At 40.7% G+C, this 25590-nt stretch overlaps 1 protein-coding gene across 1 annotated transcript in view; it reads left to right on the top strand.

Annotated features, from left to right (window-relative positions):
- The window catches only part of CLIP4 (CAP-Gly domain containing linker protein family member 4), a 57111-nt gene that overhangs the window by 27632 nt on the left and 3889 nt on the right, over positions 1 to 25590 (top strand). Inside the window, 10 exon segments of the mRNA XM_054986453.1 lie at positions 4061 to 4179; positions 5371 to 5419; positions 5422 to 5606; positions 9637 to 9772; positions 10481 to 10618; positions 16957 to 17043; positions 19657 to 19800; positions 21531 to 21665; positions 23579 to 23702; positions 25143 to 25207. Coding sequence (XP_054842428.1) covers positions 4061 to 4179; positions 5371 to 5419; positions 5422 to 5606; positions 9637 to 9772; positions 10481 to 10618; positions 16957 to 17043; positions 19657 to 19800; positions 21531 to 21665; positions 23579 to 23702; positions 25143 to 25207 — 1182 coding nt within the window.

Here is a 25590-nt window from a genome sequence, read left to right on the forward strand (position 1 = left end):
GTCTCCCCACCCCTCCAGTGCCTGGAAAGAAAAAAATAATAATAATAACATTCAATTTATATGTTGTCGTTCAGGACGACTTAATGCCCACTCAGAGTGGTTTACAAAGTGTGTTATCATTATCCTCACCCTGTGAGGTGGGTGGGGCTGAGCGAGCTGAGAAATTGTGATTGACCCAAAGTCACCCAGCTAGCTTCAAAGCCAGCCTGCAGCATCAGTTGCTGGATTAAACTGACTTCTCTGGAAGTCTAGTGTCTTGAATATGACTGGGGGCTTTGATGGCATAGGATCTGAGAAGGGAGCCCATGTACTCAGACATCAAGGCAATAGGATGACCTGGGTTGCCCAGCTTGTGTATTTTGGGCAAAGGATAGAAGGTGTCTGATAAATGAATAAATCTGTGTCATGGTCTAATTGTGCTCCTGTCATCTGTTCCTTGTCCTTGATATACTGTTTCCCAAACACATATTTCTCCTGTCTTTCTTGGAAGAGCACCATCCCAAGTACCTTATCAGGCAGTCTGAACAGGAAGGTGCATATTGGCACCATTTTCCATCACTCAGCGTCTTGCAGTGACTATTTTCTTCATCATGGGATAGAGCACTAAAGCATTATAATGATCTGTTGCCACTATCTACTAGTTACTTTGAATTCCCAGTTTTCATTAAAAATAAAGTCTTTATTTACAAACAGGCTATGATGGATTCCTCTTCCCTCCCCCACCGTGAGACAGATTTTCCACCCACCAAAATTCAGTTTGCCTGCTTTGGCTGAACTGCCCCAAGTAGCAAGTTAATCTTTATGGTTTGAAAGTCTTGTTTGTCCCACCTTGACAGCCAGATATAATTTTGGCTTTTTAGCCCCGCCTAGGAGCTCTATGAAGAGAAGCAGAAGACTTCTTCCTTTTTGTGGGAAATGGCACTGGAGACTATATAACGTTCAAAAAAGAAAATAACTTTATTTAACAGGCAGGGATTGCATAAGTGTCATCAGGGAATGAAAGTACTGAGGTAAAATTTTGATGGTAGTATAGAATACACTTTGAGTAACAGGCAAAATAGTTTCCTTGAAGCTTAGTTTCTTATATTCTTGGTTCTTAGCAATGAGAGGTGTTTTACTTAATACTTTAGTTACAGCAACAGTGTTTCTTCACAGAATTTCCTATAATAGCTCAGGTTTCCTGGAGGCAGTTTAAAACTGTTTTCCACAACAGACCTGGGACCTCCTCAGAGCCAACCCCACTTTAGAAACTGGGCATGATTAATCTTCTAAAAAGATACATCTCTTCTTCTTTTGGCTTGAAAGGGAGTCTCTCCACCTACTGCCCAATCACTCTTGCCAAAACACACTCCCAGTTCTATGGTGTCTGTATCAAGCAGGCTTCAGCTTATGCTGGCACTTATACTAAGAATTCTTAAATAGAATTCTTCTGCAGGACAGTGATGTAAAATATTTCCCTCACTCCAGAGGGGAACCTGTCTGACCTTCCCTGTCAGACATCTCTCACAAACTCTCTCTCTGATCAATCCTGTCAGAAACCAACTGTCAGCTCTTTGGCTGGGTTCTAACTGACCAATCAAATAGGAGGGAACAGCCTGTCACTCAAACTCTCTATTCCAAGCAATAGTTAAGTCAGCTCTCTGATTGCTGCACCTAGGAAAACTGCTTTCAAGTGCAAGTCCATCCCACAGAGCTAGAGATTTAGTATTTTAAAAATGAAAGCTGAATATTCAAAGCTAGATGATTATGGCTCTAGATCATGAAAACTTATTGCTGTATAGTGATCTAGCAATTTCCCATTTTAAAACAGCCCCAAAATAATCTTCTGGTACCATAGGTAGAAATGGTGGCCATAGCAGGCTGAATCAAGGAAAGTGAAAAGGAAACTAATACGTATGCTTTGTTGCCACTGTTAATGCTTCTGCTTTCACAGCAGCAGTGAGAGCAACACAGAGAACTATTGTTGTGTTGAAACTGCAAGAGAAAGTTCGGTGTAGTGGTTAAGAGTGACAGGACTCTAATCTGGAGAACTGGATTTGATTCTTCACTCTTCTGCTTGAAGCCAGCTGGGTGACCTTGGGTCAGTCACAGCTCTCCAGAGCTCTCTCAGCCCCACCTATCTCACAGGGAGATTGTTGTAGGGATAATAGTAACACACTTCGTAAACCGCTCTGAGTGGGTGTTAAGTTGTCCTGAAGGGCAGTATATAAATCAAATGTTGCTGCTGCTGTTGTTGTTATCATCATCATGTGATAGGTTCAAAAGGCAACATATTGCATTCTTGGGGGAATCCTTTATCTTGCTTCATTAACATGGTAGTGATCTTCAAAAACTAGCAGTTTCTCTTTCCAAATAAGAACTGTTCACCTGCTTGAGCAAAAGACATTAATCCTGATCCAGGAACTGTCATTGCACATAACTTTTGTGTTTGCAGGATGGCTAGCTGTGCTGTTAATTTCTGACAGCTCTGTTTTTTTCACGTTTTGGAGCAGGTGTTAGTGATGGTGAGAGAGACTTTAGGCATTCTCTGTTTTCTACTGGTGAGGAAGTGGGAGGAGAAGTCAGGACCTGCCTCCCCCACCTGGACTGTGAGATGCTAACAGCAAGTAATGGTGGTCAGATAGCAGTGGAGTATTGCACTTGAACTTTAGCTGCTGGATGCTTTATTATATTACAGTATGTTATGTACTCAGTAGGACTTGTTGCTTTGCTTTTTTTAAAGTGTGCAGATATTATTGGCTGAATCAGGGTGCTGGTCAAGAGAGTTGACCAACAAAATGCTTTTGCTGAAACTTAACTGCCAAATTCCAATTCTACATAGAATTTTCTCCCAACCATTAGGATCTGCAGTAACATGTTCTCTCTAATGCTAAACAGTTTGCCTCCAGCTTGCTGGATGTATATGCCATTTTGGAAAAGGGAAGGGATTTATGTAACCTTGAAGACAGAAGCTTGCTTATTGACTATCTGAAGGCCGAAACTCTCAATTAAGGAAAATGAGATCTGGAACTAGTTGCCACATCCTGTCTAATTTGGTTCACGGTTATCATTCCAGTATTTTCAGGGATTTTGATCTACCCTCAGAACGTTGTTAAATTTTTGTAGCATCTTGCCATGTAAATTAACCCACAAAAGTCTAGTCATTGATACTGTCTGATTTTGCAGAAAAGTTAGGGTGCTCACAAGCAATGTGTTATGAGTGACAGGCTCACTGAATAATTATGCCTGAGTCTACATGAGGCTATGAATGATTGGGCATCTTGGATTTTTTTCACTGTTGCATGTATTCATATAGGTTTCCAATTGTAGTTGTGGGTGCTGATGTTCAGTATGTGAAGAATTAAAGGATTGCATCAAGGCCTGTTCTTTCAATGCAAAGTGATCATGCAGTGCAGGCAGAAAAGTAACTTGCTCATCCACAATGGAAAAATAGAGACTTGGTTATATAATAACGTGCAGACTCAACCAACAGACTGATGAGCCATGCTGCAGTCTTTTTTCTGTGTTAGCTGAATTGGCTTTAAGAAAGTTTAGAATGGATTTGGCATATACTTTCTCGGAAATTATGCTCTGAAACATAAGAACCCTGCTGGATCAGACCAGTGGTACATCCAGTCCTGCATCCTGTTTGACTCAGCTGCTAATCAGTTGCCCTGGAGGGCCAATAAACAGGACACAGAGGCCAAGGTCTTCCCTGGTGTTTCCTTGATGTAGAGGTTTACGGCTTCTGAATGCTGGGCTTCCCTTTACTTTACATGGCTAGTAGCCATTGATCAAATTGTTCTTAATTTATTGGACTCACCCCCTTTCTGAAGCCATCACATTAAGCAGTTTGAAAGCTCTCAACGTTTTTCAAAACTGAATCTAAATATCACCTAAAAGAAATTAGCATGTCGTATTTAAAATATCTTTGTATTTACATTAGCTCAAGTGACTGACTGTGAGCAGCAGGTATAAACAGTTGAGATGCTATTAATTGTGGCTGGTCTTTGGATTATCAATAAAAATGCAAAAAACTTGGACTTGTCTGTTATCTTATGTGCTCAATCCTTAATTGCAGATGTGGATGCTACCTGCAGTGACTTTGATTTTGGAACAGCTTTGCATATTGCTGCCTTCAACTGTTGCACAGGAGCTGTAAAGTGTTTATTGGAACATGGAGCCAACCCTGCCTTTAGGGTAAGGGTTTGATTTACACCCATTTGATTTGTCTGACTATTTCACTATGTCTTTCAGAGAATAACAAAGTGGTATCTGAATTCCTATTAACATAGGAAAATATGTCTTTGCATGTGTGTACAGTACATTTGTTAGCCTGTCTTTAGACATAAATGGAAAAATGATTCAAATTCTTAGATATGAGCATCAAATTTGGTTGTTGATTAGGAGGTCCAAGATTCAGTCCCTGGTATTTGCATTTAAAGCATACTGGAGTGTTGGGAAAGACCATTCTTTGTCTGACACACTGGAGATTTGGTGCCGCTTAAAATAAATACTAAACTATATGGACCATTAGTTTGACTTGTTATAAGGTTGGTTTGCATATATGTTTGCTTATGTAAATAGTTATTTATATGCTGCTTCATGATGAGCACAAGGTTCTCAAGGTAGTGTATGAAAATTAAAAATAAGTAAATCACAGTCATAAAATGCAGTAACACAGCAATATTAAAACAATAAAATGGCAGCCATTGCATTTTAAAAGCCCTTCAGTGTTGGTAGCATTCTGAAATTAGACTAGACTTAGATTAATTTGACAGTGATTAAACTGATGCATTTGAAACTGGAGCAAAGCCAGCCACTCCTACCAAAAACTGTTCTCTAAAAACCGGGAAGAATAACTGGGCAGAATACCTGCTACATGGAACTTTTCAGAGATGGTGGCAGGGTATATTAGAAAGGGAAGAGTTCTACAGACCAAGTACATTTTAAAGGCACATCCTACAGAGCTTTCATGTGGAAGTGGGCAGTCCTGAAGATACCCATATCCCAATCTGTTTTAGGGCTTTTGAGGTAAGCTTGGAACTGAATTGACTTCTTCAAGCCTGGCAAAATACGTTTTTGAGTAGTTGTACCACTCAACATCTTGCATTCTGCGCTAAATGAAATTTTGAGATTTCATTGCCTTGTAGTAATTGAAATTTGATGATTGCATGGTTAACTGCCTTTTCCAGGAAGGGATGCAGCTGTGAATCAGAAACCCAGGTGACCAGGTTCCTAAAATTTTATAACCTGCTTTTAAACATTTAACTAGAAAACTATTTAAACTTTGGCCTCTGATTATTTTAAGGGTGTTTATTAGAACAAATATGCCACTGTTTTTAACCGTATTGACATATTATCTAAACTTCTTCCCCTTCCACTCTATAGAATGACAAAGGACAAACGCCAGCAGATGTGGTTCCTGATCCAATTGACATGCACTGGAGATGGCAGATGCAGCAGCAAGTGCTAAAGAGATCAAACAGATGCTCCTGGATGCAGTGCCTCTATCATGTGACATTTCCAAGGCTATGCTTCCAAATTATGATAATGTCACTGGTAAAACCATGCTTGGATCACTTGGTCTAAAGCTGGGAGATCGAGTTGTTATTGCTGGACAGAAGGTACTCTCAATAAAGGAACTGAGCAAAAGGGAAGCTGGCATGATTGGAAAAGCATCAGATCTTGACATGCAGGCCCATAGGAAGGAAATAGGCTCTAAAGTTATCCTCATTAGGCTGCTGAACATGTATCCAGTCTTTATTGATTCTTGTTGAGAATTAGTGAAAGAGAGGGGTAGTACATAGAACACACGGTATATATTATAGGAAGGAAGAGTGATGCCCCTTGAAGCTTGTTGAATTCTTGCAAAGGACACTTCAAGAAGCCCTAGGGGTTATGAGATTGTGTGTGCTGATTACTTCTTGTTGAATAGTTAGCGTTCTTCAGAGCTGCATTGTAAGTCAGCTATAGTTTTGGTCTTATTTATTTCTCACGAACAATATCTGCTGAGTTTTTGAAGCAGTGGGACATTTAGGTGGCATCGAACCAACTTGTGCTCTAATATAATCGACGTATAAGGATATTAGGCAAAGCTTTGTTTGCATTATGAATCTCTCTCCCCTGCCTCCTACAGTATAGATACCTCCTGCAGTGCTGGGAGATAATGTCTGGTTCGTTTTTACTAAATTTTCTTAATCCTCTACTGTAATGGATCCATGGGGATTAATTTTTAAGGGCTTCCATAACTCTGCATCTTTGCATAGGCCAGCAGGTCCCACCCACATACAGTAGTCATGATCCTTACTGTCACAAGGGATGTGCAGCTGTTCAGTGTTCTGAAATGAACCATGAAAACAGCATGCAGTTTTATTTACGTGAGCTTCCAAAAGTTGGCTTCCTATCCTGTTTCCACCATCATGCTCTCCTGAAACTGCAGGATACTTAGTGTTTCAAAAGCAGTTTTGCAAAATGTAGAGACTCAGAGCTGTGTGCTTGTAAGTGTAGGATTCTAAAATATATAGTTAGTTATTGTGAGAAAGGCCCTTCCTCCCCGTTTTGACTCAAATGCTGTTTGTACAGCTGGCCTCTGTGCAGACAGCAGTTCGGTTGCAAGAACTTGTGCTCTTGCTGCCCTTTGGATCTATTGAAAGGGTTGTGTATGTCTCAGCTACTCTGCTATTTCAAGAACCTAGTAAAAGGTAGAGTAATTTATAGCCAATAGTTACCAGTTTCTGTAAAAATGAAGAGCAGCTAAATCTTTCATTTTGTAAGAACTTTTCTACCCAATAATCTGTAAATTCATCATGTGGTGGATTTAATAGTTTAAGAAAGCTTGGTTTTATGATAGCAATTGTTCTGAAATTGCTGGTGTATGTTAAGATCTCTGCAAACAATTTTTCAGGAAAGTCTTTGAGCAAATGCAGCATTCTGAGAATTTGGATCTCTGTGCATATTAACATTTCATTAAAACTTCATTGATACCGGGGCAAGCTTGTAGCTCTAGATTCTTTTAAAAAGCTTCATTTCTGGCTAAAGTAATCTTAGGTGTGACAGTTCTAGCTGACTAATTTTGAAACAAATTGTTTCAAGACTGCAAGTTCATTCTCTAAGAATGGCATAAATAAATGCTTCAAAGTACTGCATTATATAAGAAAAATATTTTTTTCTGAAGATAATTGAATATATGAAATTTTGTCTGAAGCTATTAATGGAGAAGAGAATTGCAGTGTCTTGAAAGTGGGATATCAGATGGAGCAATGAACTGGAACATAGGGAATTAAACAAAGGAATTTAATTTAATTCTAATAGGTTCTGTTACTGATCTTCATACTAAAAGTTTCATACTGATTGTATTGTGATTCTTGAAGCTATTTCAGGTTTTTTTGGCCAAAACCTAGTTCATGTTTTTTGTACAGGGAGGCTAACTTTTATTAAGTAAATTGGCAAATGTATCCCAAACAGCAGTAGAAAACCTGATGGAGTACAGGAAACCTGGTACAGGAAATCTTACTCTAGTACAGAGGTTCACAACTCAGTTAAATGAGCCATTATGAATCTTGACTGGACCTGAGTGGCCTTGTCCTGGTATGGCCCTCCTAACTGTTCAAGGAAGTCAGAGCACTGCCTTTCAGCTGTTCTCTGGGGTCAGCGGTGGCATTCTGACCCATCTATGAGAAAATTTTCCTTACATCCTTAGGGGAAGAAGGGTGTGTGTGTGTGTGTGAGAGAGAGAGAGAGAGAGAGAGAGGCGCTCCCCTGCTCTGGCTCTGTCTTAGCGGGTTCAGCTGTAGTGTCGTTGACTGGGTGGGTCCTGCCTGGATGTCCCAGGTCTCAGGAAAAGAGCATGGGGGGTGGGCTAATGTCGCCCAGACATGCCTCACTCATCTCTGTGCTCTCCTCAAAACTCCTTCCTCTCCACCCCTGCTTGTGGGTGGACTTCGCCTTTATCCCCTCACCATTCCCAGTCTCCACTTCTTAGTCCCGCCCCCAACAACCTAGTTGCTGCCCTGGCTGCCTTAGGTAGCAACAGCTGTGGTCACTCTGATGCCAGCCTTTCCAGGCCATTTCCAACCTCTTCTAGCCTCCTTGCTGGTTTGCTGTGCATCTGCATTTCCCTTGCCTGCCTCTGTGCTGCAGTGTGGCCCAACGCCACCTTTGTTGCCATCAGTCTGCTGCTTGTCATGGTGCTGACTGACTGCCTCTGCCTACTGTACCATCTCCCTCCGGCTGGGCTGTTCAGCTTCCCACAGGCAGAGGCAAGGGGCTTCCCTGGAGCCTTGGCTAGGAAAATGGAGGTAGCTAGGACCCAGGGGCTGCCCGCTAGCTTGCCTCCTGCTGCCAAGGCCTTGCCTGGGCTTCCTGTACCTATGGCTTCCTTGGTGTTCCTGGTCCTTGTCCCATCATTGCTGGGTGAGTGCTAAGGATGTCATGGCAGGACTGAAGGGCTGTACGCCTTGTTTTTTGGGGTGTGTGGCCCTGGGAGGGTTCCCAAATCTGTCCTGGGTGCCAGACAGTGTGTTTTTGTGTTTGTATACTGACTGACAGCCCAGAGAACAACAGAGTTGGTGTTCTGACTCCTCCCCCAATTTTTTGTTGTGTCCGTGCTCTATGATATTGGAAGTTTTTGGGGGAGGGGCTGTTAGGATCCCACCATGTCAGCACCTCCCTCTTTCTTACCTGGGCTGTCTGTGGCCTGTAGGCTTTGTCTTGTGCATCCATGCTCTAGAATTATGAAGGCCATCTCAGAAGCATTCTGTCTTTTGTGAATGTAAAATAAATTGACTTCTGAAAGGAACATGTTGTCTTGTAAAAGACCGATGAAGTAGGTTTGCCCCTAGAAATGATTTGTCATCAGAATTCGAGGATGTCGTTGTATGTCTTCGTTTAATGGTATGTCTGTAAGGGGCAGTGGATAGATAATACAGATAGTTACAGTTATTGCTACCATTCTAGAGAATTGTGAACTTCACAGATGTTTGCATGCCTTCAGTGCTCTCACTGGCTAAGAAGTTACAAGTTCTGATATTACTGCCTGTTGGATGGATGAGGATGAAGAAAGGAGGAGATTCCTGAACAGTTCCTGGTCTAATAGGCATTAACCTCTGCTCAGTGTTGATTACTCGCAATGGGTTGGATCCAGACTATATTTTCCATCAGTGGAATGGAATTTTCTTCTTTGTCTGCCCCACTGCAGCTGACTGATCTCCATGAAATGCTGCTTCTGTGGCAGAGGAGACCCTGAATCTGGACCCAACCCAGTGTGTGGTGTATGAGCATTGTGCAGCACCAAAAAAAGAAGAGGGAAGAAACCATGCAACAACCCCAAAAGCCAAAAAGCAAGAAAGGTTAAGGAATAGGGATATGTGTGTATAACTAACTTACTATAAATTGAATACATTCTAAAATAAAGAAATATCCTTAATAAACACAGGATAAGGGGGGGGGGGAATACTGGGTGATGGACATGATGAGGTCTTCCTCTACTCATGGCATTGTTTTTGGTTTGGTAAAACATTCTCAAGAACAAAAACCTATTGTACACTTGAACTGTTTTCTCTGGGTTGGGCTGATTGATTAAAATATTCAGGCTGTCTATCCAGTGTCTGGTTTCCATTTTAAAAATGACTGTCATATGCTTCCCCTCTTTTTTAGGTTGGTACATTAAAATTTTGTGGTGCAACAGAGTTTGCCACTGGGCAGTGGGCTGGCGTAGAACTGGATGAACCTGAAGGAAAAAATAATGGAAGTGTTGGAAAGGTGCAGTACTTCAAATGTGCTCCAAAACATGGTACAGATGCATTAGAAATTCTTTAATTAAAAAGCCTTTCACCTTGGTCACGCATTGATCATTTTCTTTTGGTAATTTGATATTCTTTCCAAAAACTGTAGTGATTTGAACCCAAAAGGATCTTAGAGTGCAATCCTAAGCACAGTTTCTCCAGTTAAAGCTCATTGAAATCAACATGCTTAGACTGGAGTTACTCTTCTAAGATTGCACTGATAAGTCTGTAATAGTTGATAAGTGTCTTTATGTGTTTGCTGAATAGATTGCATTGTCATTTAAACTGTTACTGTTAATATGAGCATTGTGCTATATGCCTTTATTTCCTGTGACAGTGCAGAAGTGATGCATTTTATATTCCATAAGAATAATACTTTGGAAGGATGGGAACAATGGCAAAATGGCTGCCTTGTAAACAGAACTAATGAAAGCTTGGCGAGTTCTCTTCTCAGTCATAGCCTTGTGTGTTTTAAAGCACAAGGGTTTAAATTTATAATGTGTTTCATCTTCTCCTACCTTCCTTCTGTAGATAGTGCTTGAAGTGATATTGTAAGGGCAATAACGTATTAATGATTGAGTGCAAAACTGTCGACTTGAGTACTCAGCCATTCTTTAAATACTTGAATGGTCATAAATATTTGAACAGGGTTATTGAAGAATATCTGATCTCTGCAATTAATAGTCTTTATCTTTCCTGTGTCTTTTCTATGCAAGGTATCTTTGCGCCTCTCTCTAAAATAAGTAAAGCTTCAGAATGCAAAAAGAATGCGAGAATATCTTCCTCACGACCTTTGCCTGTAATAAAGTCAAAGAAAATTGATGTAAAACATATTACATCCAAAGTGAATTCTGGTAAGTGGATTTTTTTTTCATTTTGAAACCAAAAAAGCCCATAAGGAAATTGAGCAATATTCTGCCCTCAAGCAGAAATCCATAGTTTGCAGGTTGTTGCTTTGATAATTTACTAGTAGAAGCAGTAAAAAAGCCAGGTCACCTTGTTGTCTCAGGTGGCTGATAATATTATTCAGAACTAAGCCATGTAATTTTTATAAGAAACAGTTATACCAAATGGAGAACCCACAAGAACGTGCGTGGGTTACTTCATTTCCCTCCCTATCCCTTTCCTCATGCTAGTTCCTCTTTTTTTCTGGCAGCTGCCAGAATCTCTCATAAGAATATAAAAGCCCTGCTGGATCAGGCCAGAGGTCCATCTAGTCCCGCATCCTGTTTCACACAGTGGCCAACAGTTACTCTGGAGGGCCAACAACAGAGCAGAGGTTTACTTCTTCTGAATGTGGAGGTTCTTTTTAGTCACTGTGGCTATGATAGCCATTATCCTGTGGCTATGATAGCCTTATCCTCTGTGAATCTGTCTGTTTTAAAGCCATCTATGCACATTGCCATTACTACATCCTCTGACAGAGAAGTCTCCCCTTTCTCTGCTTCCTTCTCTCCTTCCCACTCATCAACCACACTTTCTTTTATCTGCCCCCAAGTCTTCAGCTTTATTAATTATTTATTTACTTTATTTATAGCTCACTTTTCTCCCCAATGGGGACTCAAAGCATCTTTTATCATTCTTCTGTTGTCCATTTTGTTCTCACAACAACCCTCTGAGGTATATTAGGCTGAGAGAATGTGACTGGCCCAAGCAAGCTTCCATGGCAGAGTGGGGATTTGAACCTGGGTCTCCCAGATCCTAGTCTGACATTGTAACCATCATACCACACTGGCTCTCAGCTTTCCCTTTTCTGGCCAAGTTGCAAAAGTTATACTGTAGGAAATCTATCAGGTGAGTTGTATGGTGGCTGCTGCTGGGCCTGGACAAATCATGCAAATTGTGTGGAAGCTGCCACTGGGCCCAAATAAGTTATGTGGTATGAAGTTGTAGCCACTGCTGCTGCACCTGGCTGAATTGCGCAGATTGCACAGTAGCAAGCTCCCTGGTGGTTGCTGTTGGGCATAGCACCAATGCATCTTCCCTCCATGGCAAGGGATGGATTAGGAGACCAAAAATAACCTTGAAAGAGCCTTCTCCCCCTGCATTTTCCTGACAGAATTCAAGGTATAGTGTCTGGCAATATTGTTCTGGTTGCATAGCAACCCCCGCAATGTGCACTCAGAAGGCATCCAGTTCCCAAAGCTACAGGCACTTTCTATTATTTTGGATGATTTTAACCCCCCTCCCCCACCCCGTGTGTGTGTGTGTTTGTGTGTGTTAAATTTCAGATTTTTCTGGATGCCTGCATCTTTCCCCATGCATGTTGGAAGATCTACCTTGCCTGCTCATGGTACCAGTCTCTGAATTTGAGTGTCCACATACGTGGCCATGTTGATTTGTTCCTGACTGAATTTTACTAGAGACTAATATTTTTAAGGAAAAATTGTGCGATTAGGTTTTAAGTTCAAATATAACATGCTCCATAAAGCTAAGGCTATGCTAAATAAATATTAATTTATGTGTATTTTTATCCCTTGCTTTTCTACTATTGTTGTTTATTTGTCTTTCTGTCATTAAAATTACTGTATTGAATTACTGCAATGCCTTTTATGTTAAGATGTCTTTGGAGGAAACTACAGCTGGTTCAGAATGGGGCAGCCTCATTGTTGTGGGCAGATGGCAACATCTCACCTATCTTAATATGGCTTAATTGCTTGCCATTTTTTCCTGAGTTCAATTCAGTGTGCTGGTTAGGCCTTTAAAACCCTTCAAGGCTTAGGACCCACATCTTTCAGAAATGGAAGTGAGGTTATTTGTGGTTTAATTTTATTTTGTATGTTTTAAATCATAATTTGTAAGTTGCCTTGAACCATGACGGAAGAGCTCATCCTAGCTCCCTGATAGTCCTGCTGTGGCCATAGTCAAAGCTGTTACTTTGTCATATCCACTTCAGGCATGTAGCATAATATCTGATGTGGCATAGTAAATCAGTTTGTTAAAATCAAAAGGCCTGGCCATCTTTGCCTTTCTCACCTTTAGACTGCCAGGTTGGGGGCAGGGAGAGAGAAGAGAAGGGAACACATGAGGTCAAAAATGGCATTCGCATTACATCTGTGCCAAGCCTGTGGGCATCCTGTCTGTCACAGAGTAATAACTAAGCAAGTCCAACCCAGTTTAATGGGGAAACTTGATTTCCCCACCTTACTGTGTGATTGTTGCTCATTAGAAGATTGGAGGTTCTTTTAAACAATCTGTCCAGGAACTAATACATGGAATATTTAAAATGCCTTTTCCTTTTAAAAAAAAGAAAAAGAAAATGCTGTTATTGATGTTTATTTATTGTAAAATAAATAAATCTTTATTTTTAGAAAATCAATTTTTAGTAATTGCCTTATTAGATTTTTCCTGAGGATAAAGTCATGATAAACTGATCCATGTATACTTGTTGATCTCTTTGTGGCTGGGCGACAAGCATCTAATAATAGACTACATTAATGACTTGGTATGGAAAAAGACAGCCAACAACTGGACTAAGCCAGTAGGTGGGATTGAGTTGTTGAGGGGTATAATTCTGCCCTTTCTGGTGGCTGCCAGCCAGATCAATTGCACTTTCTTGTTCTCTGCTAATGTGACAGGTTGTCTTTTATTAATGTGGAATAGCAACTCCATGGAACATTAGACAGCACCATTACTGTTTTTCTGAGCATATCTGATTAGGTTTGGTGTTATTGGTCTGGCGTAGCTTTTTCTTAGATAAGTAGTTGATTCTGACTTTTAAAAAAATGCTGCTGTTTATCCCTAGTGAATGGAATGGTTTTTGCAGCTAGTCCCTTGGGTTGAGAGATTTCTAGATGAGACAATATTCCAAGCAGGAGATGGTCTGGAGGTGCCTAAGAAGCTGGTTGCTTGTCTCTAGCCTCTTTCCACTGATGTGGCACTCTCTCCTAGACTATATAGTTGACTTAACACCAGGGAGGTGGTGGCATTTTTTATATCATGAATCTGGCTTTGATTCAGGGGTTGGGTTGTTGCCTGTTTTACTGTGCTGGTCAAGGGTTGGAATTTCAGGAATGCACACAGGATACATTGGTCACAAGTTGTGACTACAGTGCAGTTAACTGCAGTTGTCAATGCAGTTAACTTCAGTTGGTATATCCATGCCGTGTTTGTTTGTTTGTTCTGTCACTGATGCCACAGTATATTGAATGTCTAACCTGCTGTATTCTTTCAGTAGCCATGTTCTTTTCATACTAAAACTGTTATTCCTCGAGCCAGGATGGGCCTCCTGTTATCTTATAGAACTATGCATCTCCGAGCTAGAAAGGACCTTGGAGACTCCCAGCACTTGCCTTTCTTACTTTGCCCAGATGCTGGGAATTCAGTATTGTGTACTCACTACCTAGCCATAACTATAATGGGTTCTCACAGAACCAGTGTACACCTGCGTGCCAAAACGTAACCGTTGCTGGAACGTGGGAAAACTCGAGTATAATATTGACCTGTTGCTTTGAATTGTCACTTCTACCAAGCTCTGTGATAGAGATCAGACCTGAACTGTGTAAAAGCCTGACTAAAGCCGTTTCTATTGGAACCAATGTGTGTCCACTGGAGAGGATCTACCTGCCAGGAACTGACAGCAGTACTGAGGTTTCTGACCATCTTGAAACAGATGTTTCTAAAATTAGTATCTTGGGGCTAATTTGGCAGCAGGATCTGGGGCAGGAATTCCCTTTGGGGCTGTCATGATCCGCAACTCAATGACCTCATGGCCAAGGAGAGAAAACGAAACATGACAGAGCCCAACATCATTTATGTTAAGGAGAAACTGAAATAGTACAAATGACTGTTCGGAGGCTCGGAACCATGATGGTGTTACCCTAATTTTAGAGATGCATAGGTAGAAATTCCTGATTCCTCAACATCCCATTAAATTATTGCTTATACTGTACTAAAATTGAGTTAATAGCTGTATTGCCCATTGCATAGTTACCACCCATTAGTTATTTGAGTCAGTTCTCTTCCATGTCCCTCTACAGTTCTTATTTTGGTGTTTCAGAGTTTTGGGAGCTGGTACATATAAGGTTTACACATAGTGGTAGTTGCTTTTACTGTATGGGATCAGTTGCATTAGGGCATCTTTCAAATCTTGGTTCTTATTTTTATTGCTAATGCATAAGCAATACTACATTTCATTGTTTACCTTTGTTTAAAGGGAATAAGATACAAGATGCTGCTATTAGCTCTGAGTAATTCATTCTGTTGTTGTATAAACTGGCTATGGATCTTGAAACCAGGTGTCCGGAGTTTCCACTAGAGGGCTTTTAGCTTCTGAAGCCTGAGAGCCAAACTACAAGTGACGTCTTACACGGGTTGGACACTAGTCGGCTTCCCTCAAGTTTTGATGGGAAATGTAGGCATCCTGGTCTTGCAGCTGTAATGGAGAGCCAAGCTGTAAAACCAGGGCGCCTACATTTCCCATCAAAACTTGAGGGAAGCTGACAAGTGTCCAACCTGTGTAAGGCGTCACTTGTAGTTTGGCTCTGAGTTCTGTTAGTAGGTTTATTCTCTGCAGATACCAGTTACCACCATATCTTCAACAACGGCTGGAGTGATGCTGGAGGAAATTTCAAAGCTAACTTAATTGAATATTGTCTGTTTTTTAAAATGTTATTTATAGTCCACCTTTCTCTCCGAAACTTGAGGTGCACGTGACATCTAATAAGCAATGCAATTGGAGTAAGATTACAGAAGCTTGAAACAAAGCTCGTTTTTGAGCCTGTTAAGTGGCGTTGCTGGCAGGGGAGATGATTTTTCTGCCACATTTGCATCTGGTCAGAACAGTCCAGTGGAAATATTCAGAGTAGTAAGATCTTGGGTATAGACCCAGGGGCTAGACAACTTTAATTTGTTTGCAAGGCTTATTACAGATAAAAGAATATACTTCTATATGCTTGAGGCTGCATGCCACAATTAATACAGGAAATGTATTAGATGTTTTCAGGATACTAGGTGGTTACACTTGCTTGAACCTATTTCAGTTGTAACCCGAGATTGTTGGCAGGGGCTCGGCCAACTTCTGTATGCCTTTTCTGCCTTTGTATGCCTCTTCTATATAGGTGGTAAGATGGCTTCAGAACATTGACTTCTTAGGTATGGTGCCAGCATCCCAAAAGAGATGATGGTTAGACATATTCTTAAGAAACCATCATTGGATCTATAAGAGTGTGCAAAGTATAGACATGTTGCCAAACTCTCCCTTTGATGGAAAGTTTTGAAATGATTGTGGCCACTCAGCTCCAGTCACTGTCTTGTTGATTCTTCTGTATTTGCCAGTGGCTTTTCAGAACATCAACTATGATACCTTTCTGGGAACACCTTTCTGGCTTTGGAGTTCTTAGGTGTCTCCATTTCTGTCTGGAAGGTAGATTCCAGAAGGTAATGTTGGAGAAGTATGACTCTACCACATGGTGGTCCCAAAGATTCTATTCTATCCTGCCTGATCTTAAACATCGAAATGATTTTTATCAGAAGTTGTCAGGGGGTGTAGGGTGAGGTGTCCTTATGATTATGGCACCCAGTTCTGTTTCTTCTTTTCATCTAAACCAGATGAAGAGGTGTTGAACTGTTGTCCGGACATGAGTAAACTGAAATAGAATCCAGATAAAACATAAATGCTGCTTGTTGGGGGTTCATGGATCTTGGGTAGTGATTTGTCTATTCTAGACGGGGTAACACTCCCTGAAGGAGCATGTCCACAGCTTGAGGATATGCCGAGATCTATCACTGACCATGGAGGCTCAAGTGACCTCCATGGCAGGTGGTGCCTTTTGCCATCTTTGGCTGGCATAGCAGCTTTGCCCTTTCCTGGAGAGTGACCAGACCACAGTGTTTCATTCTCTTTTCAGCTCTGGATTAGATTACTGTTTGTAATGCATTCTGCATGGGCTGCCCTGAAAGATTTCCTGGAAATTCCAACTGGTTTGAAATGCAGCAGCTAAGGTTTTGAAGCATGTTTTCTATATTACATAAATGTTCATACACAGTGGCTCCTAGGCGCAATTCAAGGTGCTAGCTTTTATTGTTCAAAGCTCTACGTGGTCTAAGACCAAGTTGTACTTCCGTAAAATCTTGGTGCTGCAGATGCAGTCAAACACATTCAATCCTTTTTGACTATTGCATTTTTTTTTGCGCTGGATGAAACATTTATTAATGAACTGTAGTGAGTCTGTTAATTTGGTTTGGATTACAGGCTTATCCACAGTGAAAAGGGAGACTGCTACGGAATCCATGTTTTTGGGCAGTGAAGATGGAGTGAAAAGTCCAACTGGTAAAGAAGGTAATATACTTTTCAGAAGTTGTGGGCTTGTTCCGGATGACTCTGGCCAGGCCCGATTTAGATACAGGCATGCACTTAAGAAGCTCTGACTGTCTAGTTAGCTTTCCTGTATCAAATCATTTAACTCCTGGCAAAGAGGTACGCCATAGATAACATTTTAGGTTCGTTACTAGGTATTGTATACAAGTAGTACAATTATGGAGTCTCCACTTCCATTTTAGCCTTTATTATTACAAAATAATTATTCAGTATTCTTCATATCAACTCAGTCAGCATAAAATCATATCATCATTATAATTGCGTAGATCATTAAAGGAGAGCAATTACATGAGTCCAAAAAATGTCTTACTCAAAGATACGAAGGTCACAGGCAAGGAGCCCCTCCAAAGAGGAAGCTCATGATCAGTTCAGCTTGTCATATATATAAAGTTTCAGAACCTTTTCTTAACAATAGCTGCTTCAGAGCCTCAGATTCTTGGCTAACATTATCTTTATGATTTCATACACCAAACAAGATTATCCATGTTTGAAACATATTACAATAGCTAGTTCATTCTTGCTACCTTTTATATTAGTGATTATAAGTTTCTCATACATCTGAATACCTTTTGGCCCTCCATCAATGTAACTATCCTCAAATAATGTTGCCAGCCTTTTTGAAGTTATACTTCCCTGCCATTCTCAGATACTCCTTGTGCCTGGGCCCTGGTACATTGTATGCATTAGTATGAGTTAGATAGCTCTTCTAATCTACACATGGCAATACAATTGTATAACTCTATTGCTTTCTCCCCTTCACAGGTTATTTTATTCTAGGCCTCTAGATCCTTTGTGGCCTATCTAGTTAAGAGGCCAGGCTAGCCCTGTTTTTGTGTGCGTATGTGTCTTGAACAGCTTTCTTCATCATATCCAGCTATTGTTCCCCTATAGTTCTAGCCATATCCTTGACAGACTGCTGATGGCATGAGCAAGAGAAATTCCACAAAAACTTTCTTATAAACAAGTATAGAATTAGGCTGCTGAAAAGTAGTTTGTGCCTATGTTTTGACTCCATAAAGTCCTGTTTTGGTTAATTGGTTACTGACATATGACTAATATTAAAGAAGTGAGCAAAGAAACCTTTGATTATCTGTGAGTGCTTTCCCAGGCATTCAGACTGTTGTGCTTGTTGACTGTCTCTGGCTATATGAAAACACCGAGACAAATTAAAGAGTCGGTTTAATCAGCCGTATGGCTTAAATGTTGAAAAAGTAGGTGATTTTTGCATTGCTTCAGACACTTTTTGTTCAGAGGCTAACGATACAATCCTGTACACACTTGCTCGAAGTAAGCCTCCTTGAATAAAGTGGGATTACTTCTGAGTAAACATATGTACTGTAATGCTCTTTGTAACATGTACTTGTATGAATGACACTTTTAGGCACTGCACACTGTGTGTGGCAGGGGCACATGATAAAATTTGACATGCACAGCTGCTTTAAAACTTACCATTTCTAACAGTAGATACATTAGTATGGGGAACAACGAAACAGAGATTCATTATTGGTCAGAATCTTGCCATACAGCTGTCTTTTACATGGCAATGATTCTCAGAAATTTTCTTGTTGGTGCTGCAACTGCCAATTCAGCATAGTGGCCAAGGGGCCTCTATCTAGTGGACTGCCCCACTTTTTGCCTGTTTCAGACCCCCATGTTGGCTATTCCTCTCCATGATATCGGGGGAGTTTTTGTGTTTTAAATCAGCAATTAACAGATCACGATAGCATTATAATGCTATAGCAGTTGGTCAATTACCAATTTTTTAAAAACCCTGAAAAATCTGGGGAGGGGGGATGGCCACTGAGGAGCATTTGGGCAGAGGAAATAATGTCCATGTGGGCAAGGCCAGGAAAAATAAGGACTTTCCTGTCTGCCCTAGCTTTGTTGCAGTCTTTCCAAAAAGATTGTAGGAAAGAGTGCAGAGAAGTTGGGGGGAAAGCTGTAAGAAGCATGAAAGCATCATGATGCTGTATGGAAGTAGGGAAAAACCTCTGCTCATATTTAAACCGGATCAAACTCCCGATGTGAAAGCAACCGTTCTATTTGGTGCTGAATAGAATGGGCCAGGAGAAGAAACTATATAGCGAAAAGCTAGAGATAAATCTTATTAGGCAGCTTGAACATCAAGATTTCACAAATTGAAATGAAAGTGATTTACTTCCCAATCTTATTTTATAGACAGGATTTTAATATTAATATGGTCTGTAATGACATGCAGTAGGCACTAATCCACACACTTCATAATTCACCCACAAAATGTCACTTCTCTCTGTTTCTCATAAAGATTTAATAGACTGACTCTACAAAGCAAAGAGGTGATGTCTTTTATTGCTCAAGGATGCATTATTTTTACAATTAAACTCCACTGCTTATAAGTATTACACAATATTAAACTAGGTTTGAAAGACTAAGTGGAGTTCATCATGGGGAGTTAGCTTTGTGCAGCTGGCTGCTGCTGCTATCATTTAGGTGAATGAATACTTTTTTTAAAAAATGACATTTTCTGTTTTGCTTGTATCCTTTCTCCACCTTGGGTGTCTTGCTTCTGAGTAACTCAGGCTTATATTTTGTCAGCAGCTTCTCTTGGATCCAGCAGCTCTTCATCTTCTACTACCTCTTTGGACGGCAAGGAAAATTGTCCCAAGAAATGCAATTCCACAAGTAATAATAAGAAGGAAGACTCTAAATCCCATTCAGTTGCATCCAAAGTCAGCACTAGTATGCCTTCTTTCAGTTGTTTAAAAAAATATTACTGGAAGGGGGAGGGAAGGGGAAGAGGGCCTCTTAGGATCAAACTACATGTGATTGAAGATTCCCTTGTGTGTATTTTGGTTTAAGCAAAAAGCAAACATGCACCACCCTGTATGGAATTGGGGCTGCTGTGCTGGAAAGAAAGGGTTTAATTCTCCCCACCCCAATGCCCGGATCAGAAATGGCTTTCTCTGGCTTCTTTATATACTGAGAGAGAGAAAGAGAACGATACCAGTAATGTCTCTTCCTCCTGCCTCAGAGCATAAAGGAGCGGGGTAATAGAGGAGGATTTCCAGTTGTGGAAACAATATATATACGTTATATGAATGTACCTAATACAGGAGTTGCCAGCACAAGGCTTATCTCATGAAATAGGCCCTCCCCAGTGTTGTAATACTGTTGCTAGTAACACACTGGCAGTGTGTGTTACTATTTAACCATAGAGTTTTGACTAATTGCTAGATGGTTGCTGGCAATGTGTTGACATCACATCCAGTGCATTTTGGGACTCTGTCACCCACCCACCCCTTCCCCAGACATTTTCTCCTGCTACCCAGCTGAGGGAAGGGCTGCCTGGGAGTTCTACCCCCAGTTGGAATATGGCAACCCTAACAGGAGTGGTGCCACTTTGAAAGCGTGCCGGCACAGTTTTAGTTAGACTCACAGTCCTTTCTACAGGACTTAGCTCAGGGGAAAGCAGTTGGTTTGCAGCAGAATTTGGTTTATACGCAGCATTGATTGTCTGGCACCTGTGATGTCAAACAAGAACGCTGCCTTATCCTCTGTGTCTCCAGAAGAGTTTTTCAGCTTTAAAAGCTGGAATGTTTTGTACTGCTTTGGGCATGGAACAGGGATTTTTCCCTGTGGTCCTCTTTGTACCTTCAGCCCCCTTCAGTCCCAGGATCATGAGACGGGACCCATGTGGAGAAGTAGCTGCATGGGTTGGGAGGGCTGCTAAGAAAAAACGAGGTGAATCCACTCCTTCCTATTCCACAAAAAGAGCTGTGCTGAGGAAGGAGGCCAATTTCATCCCCTTGTCTCTGTTCACTGCAGCCCAGTGACTCATTCCTCCACTCTGAGCCTGCAGCCTCAGGAATGATCTTTCCAGGGATCAGAAGAGGTTGAGGGAGCAGAGTGGCATGCAGGAAACGCTCCATGCCCAGGTGGTGTGTTGTTTTTAATAATGGAAGGCAATGAATGATGTTTAAATATGCACATGGGGAGTGAGAGTCTAAACTGGAGATTGAATAAGTTGAAAGTCTGAAATACTTTATTTGCAGTGTGAAGCTGGGCTAATGCCTCATCTGAATTGCATGATGGCTTTCTAAATTCCTACTCCTCTGTATTATGACAAAATAACTTGGGTTTAGCATATTTCCATGTGGCAGAAGGCTTTTATATGGCTTCCTGAATAAAGGGTAAAATAAGGAAATGACTGTTCATCACAAATGGAAAGCAAGTTGCGTAATTTTTTTTTTATTTTGAGTATTGTATCTTGTACTTAATGAACTGCTGTTATTTAGGTGCTAGCTGTCAAGACAGTTTCTAAAACTTCTTGGATGCAAATACTTCTAATTGATGAGCCTTGATTTCTGATAATTCATGCATATTAACTTGTTAATAATTATTAATCAATGTCTCTGTCATTTAGTATCTTTCACATTTTCCCTCTTTCTCCATATTAATTGTATGAACAGGAGAAAATAGTACTTTTCCATCTGCAAGAAGGAATCTTTTTGATGAGGGAGAAATTCAGATTGGAGACAGAGTACTGGTAGTAGGGCAGAGGACTGGAATAGTTAGATTCTACGGGACTACAAAGTTTGCACCAGGTGACTGTGTTATTTGCCTTTCTTCCAGCAATATTATGATTTCCAGACTCTTAGCATAGAGATCATGTATCTTCAGTATATGAGCTCAGCTAAGGAAAAAACGTGGGTCTGGCAGTGGGGGAAAAGAGAAAATGTGTTGGGATTGAGGAGCAATAGGTAATAACTGAAGAAACAGTTGGGGTTTTTTTTGCATATCTTTTGCCATGCTAACAACAGATCTGAGGGTCCAGAAAATAAAGGAGCAAGGCAGTGTATGACACATCTGTGTCCATTTATTATGAACAAATGAAAGCCGCAGATGATAGGCCTGCACAGTTCATATTGTATTCTTACAGTAACTCTCCTCAGTTTTAGCAGAGGTCTTCTCAGGCTTACTACCACAGATCATTTTAAAATGGAGTGAAGTAGAATGATGTAAACCACTTTGGGTCCCCATTGGGGAGAAATGGAGTACCAGTAAATAAATTGGAAATGGGTTTCAACATGGAACCTTCTGCATGTACTCTGTGGCTGAGCTCATCTTCCTGTTTTGAAATACTAACAGGGTAAATGACTGATCTCACTGCATCTCTAAGTTCACCTTTGTTCTACCCCACATTTTAGTCCACCTGGCCTCGTGAACAGACCTTGGGAAAGAAGGATATGAGTGCTTTCAAATTTAACTTAGTAAGGCATTTTTGGCATTTGTTTGCAGTGTCCAAAGTAACTTGCAGTCAATAAAGTGTTTCAACTCTTCAGCCATTGTTTGTAGCTGTAACAATGGAACATGTTTAGAGTATAATCAGAAAGTTTGGAATGTGCTGCCATTTTGCCTCCATTCAGTAACTACCTCTCTGCCCTCCTGCTATCTCCTTGAACTTGTTTTGATCAAGAAGGTAGCTTCATTGCTCATTGAGGTCCAAATTGTAATGGGAAAGAAGTGCAGAGTCTGGATGTGTCTGGCACCAGTATTTGTCATTGGGACCTTTTCCTGTGGGTCTTAACGTAATTGGGGTCAAGGGGCAAACAATACATTCTGAAACAACTTGTTTTTTAACCTAAGGAAAAACCTATTCCTTTGCCAAAATTTTTTCCACACTAGCATTGTACTTTAGTTGACAGCTTTCAAACAGACCAAGAAATAGAAAAACTGTCACTGCTCCTTTTGAAAACAGAAGGAAAAAAGCTCTTCTCCAGCTGAGCCTTTGAACCATAGGCCCAGCTTTAATTAACATTACACTTAAAACGGCACCTGAGCTCCAAATGACTTGAATTTTAATTTTGAGTAATATGGAATTGAATAGTTTAAAAAGTAGTAATAGAACATAATGGAATTTTTGTCCTTTCTCCAGCATTAGGCAGTGTGTTGCAAAAGGTACTGCCTAAATTGGTTGCTGTCTGATGTCTGCCTCACTGGCCTCAGGGTGGGGTTAGAACTGCCTGGCAGTCCTTCATCCACCTTACACGCCACAAGTCCTGTGTATTTCAAAGGGCAATTGAATGAAAATAGCAGATCATTCAGTTGTAAGTGACCACTTACAACCTTTTGAAACTGTACTGAAGATGGCAATCTTTGCTGTTCTCGTACACTGGCAGTGCTCAGAATAAATCTTCATTGTTTGGCAGAATTCTAGAACCTCTTCTCTCTGTCATCGTCTTAACTAAACACAGGAATGGGGCTAACTGCTATTTTAATAAGCTGGAGCAATTTAGGAGAATGATTGTACATTTTAATGGCTCAGCCCAGTTGAGCCATTCTTCTTATCCCCTCCCCCTTAATTCCTGTTTGCTGTGCTAATGGCATATTTAAATTTCCAAGCACAAATACAAACGTTCTCTGGTGTTCAAACAAATAGCTGCAAATAATAGTGGTGCTTTGTTTTTAAAGCGCTTTTTGCATTTTTTAAAAAAATATCCAATTTTGACTGTTTCAGGGTTTTGGTGTGGAATAGAGCTGGACAAACCCCATGGCAAGAACAACGGTTCAGTTGCAGGTGTGCAGTACTTCAGCTGCCTGCCCAGATACGGGGTTTTTGCGCCACCATCCAGAGTGCAGAAGTGAGTGTGGTGTTTTATGACAAACGCAGATTGCCCTGTACACTCCTGGACTACTGTCATTCAGTATCTGCTTACTGTTGGAGGGCAGCTCACAGACTGAGTGCTGCCAAGGTTTAGATCATCACTGTTATGAAACTAGCTTGGCAAAAGGAAGCAATCATGCTTTGTGCTAATGTGGAATCCATCAATAATGCTCAGACAGATTTAGGGCTTGTCTGCTATAAGGAAGTGGTATTTTTTAACGATGTTGGACAATCCTTGGATTTTTCTTGACCTCTTTAAAACTCTTTCCTGAGTACCAGTGAAAACGTAAAACTTTCATTCTTTGTGAGTGGTGTAATGGCTCAGCTAGATGTAAAAGAGGTAGCCATGTTTGTTCATGTGTCTGCCGTATTCACATAGTGTCAAAGAGTATCTTACTGAATGTGAAAAGAGGAACACAGGTGAGGTGAATTGAACCTACTGACTTTCCCATCATTTCAGGCCTTTTTTCTGAGTAAAAGTGTCTGTGTTGGTGGATCATAGGCATGTTGAAGCAGAAGGATGTATTTCCTTTACTCAAAAGCTTTTTTTTAATGTACCTCCCCCATTTATATGTGAAAGGAGCAGGAATGTGAATAAACACAGCTGCCTGTCATACAAGGTTAGCTGCATCTAGTTAACATTAATGTGGGTTTCCAAAGGTGTTATTTGACGCCCAGTAATCCAACGGGGAAAATGCTAAATAAAATGGGGTTTTTGGGCTGAGGAACAATTTTTGGCTTCTTGTAGTTAGAAATTTCTTTAAGGGCTGTTTGGGAGTCCATGCAGTTAGATGATGGCAGTGTTAAGTGTTCAGTGTAAGCCCTGTTGTAAGGTCCTCAACTGGCTTCCCTTACATAGTTTGGGATCAAACCATTGTGCTCATGGTTTAATCTGTACATTTAAGGAAATAAATAAAATAAGAAAGTAGCATAAATAGAACTGCAGAGGGAATCATGAGAAGGAACTTGGAGTGCCCCATGCAGAGCCTTCTGCTCCTGGGGGAACATTGGCACATGCAGATTCTCTGTCCATGTAATTGTTGGGGGGAGCATTGGAAATTGTTATCTTGTTATCTTCAACATCAGTTTCCCATTGTTGACCTGAGGTGTACTGAGGAAACCTGAGATACCCCAACTCTTTGTTTACTACCATATGTGATTTAATGTTGATCAGATTGAATCAATATTTTACTTTCAGGGTTTGGGAGAATCTTGTCCTTCAGTTAATCTGAACTGGAGGGCTTTTTGTAGACACTGAAATTAATTTCTGGCAGAAACTGCTTGGTTATATAATAAATGAGGGACTGGACTGATTTTTTTTTTACTGTGAAAATCTTGTTGGTCTTTAAGGTGCTACTGGACTCAAATCTTGCTGTTTTTTGTAAAGAGAAATGTTGATACATGATTTCGTTTGCAGGTTAACAGGATCACTAGATTCTCTGACAAATGTTTCATCAAGTAAAATGAATACTTCTTTCCCTGGTAAGAACTTGACATATTTGATCATGTTGTTTCAATATTATCTATGCAGCCCACAGCAATTGTAATTTCACAGGTATCCATTTCCTACACAATGCAGATGCTTGGAATTTGGTGAAATCTTTTGGGGGGGGGGGGGCTAGATGATTTTAAGAATGGGTTAGATATCTTTCCATCAGACGGTTTAGGAATTGTTGGGCATCCTAACTTTATGATCTGAGGGGAGAGTTAGTCCTTGAGGTGTCTTCCCACACACTTCCTCGCCCTGGTCCCCTCATTCCTGCTATCAAAAGGAGGCTTTAATATGCACTGGCTCCGGATTGGAGGTGCAGGTTCCTTCTTTGGAGATGAGGGTGGACCAGTGAAATAGAAAGACTGAAAGGCAA

This window comes from Eublepharis macularius, chromosome 1, assembly GCF_028583425.1.
Source record: "Eublepharis macularius isolate TG4126 chromosome 1, MPM_Emac_v1.0, whole genome shotgun sequence".
Classification (NCBI taxonomy): Eukaryota; Metazoa; Chordata; class Lepidosauria; order Squamata; family Eublepharidae; genus Eublepharis; species Eublepharis macularius.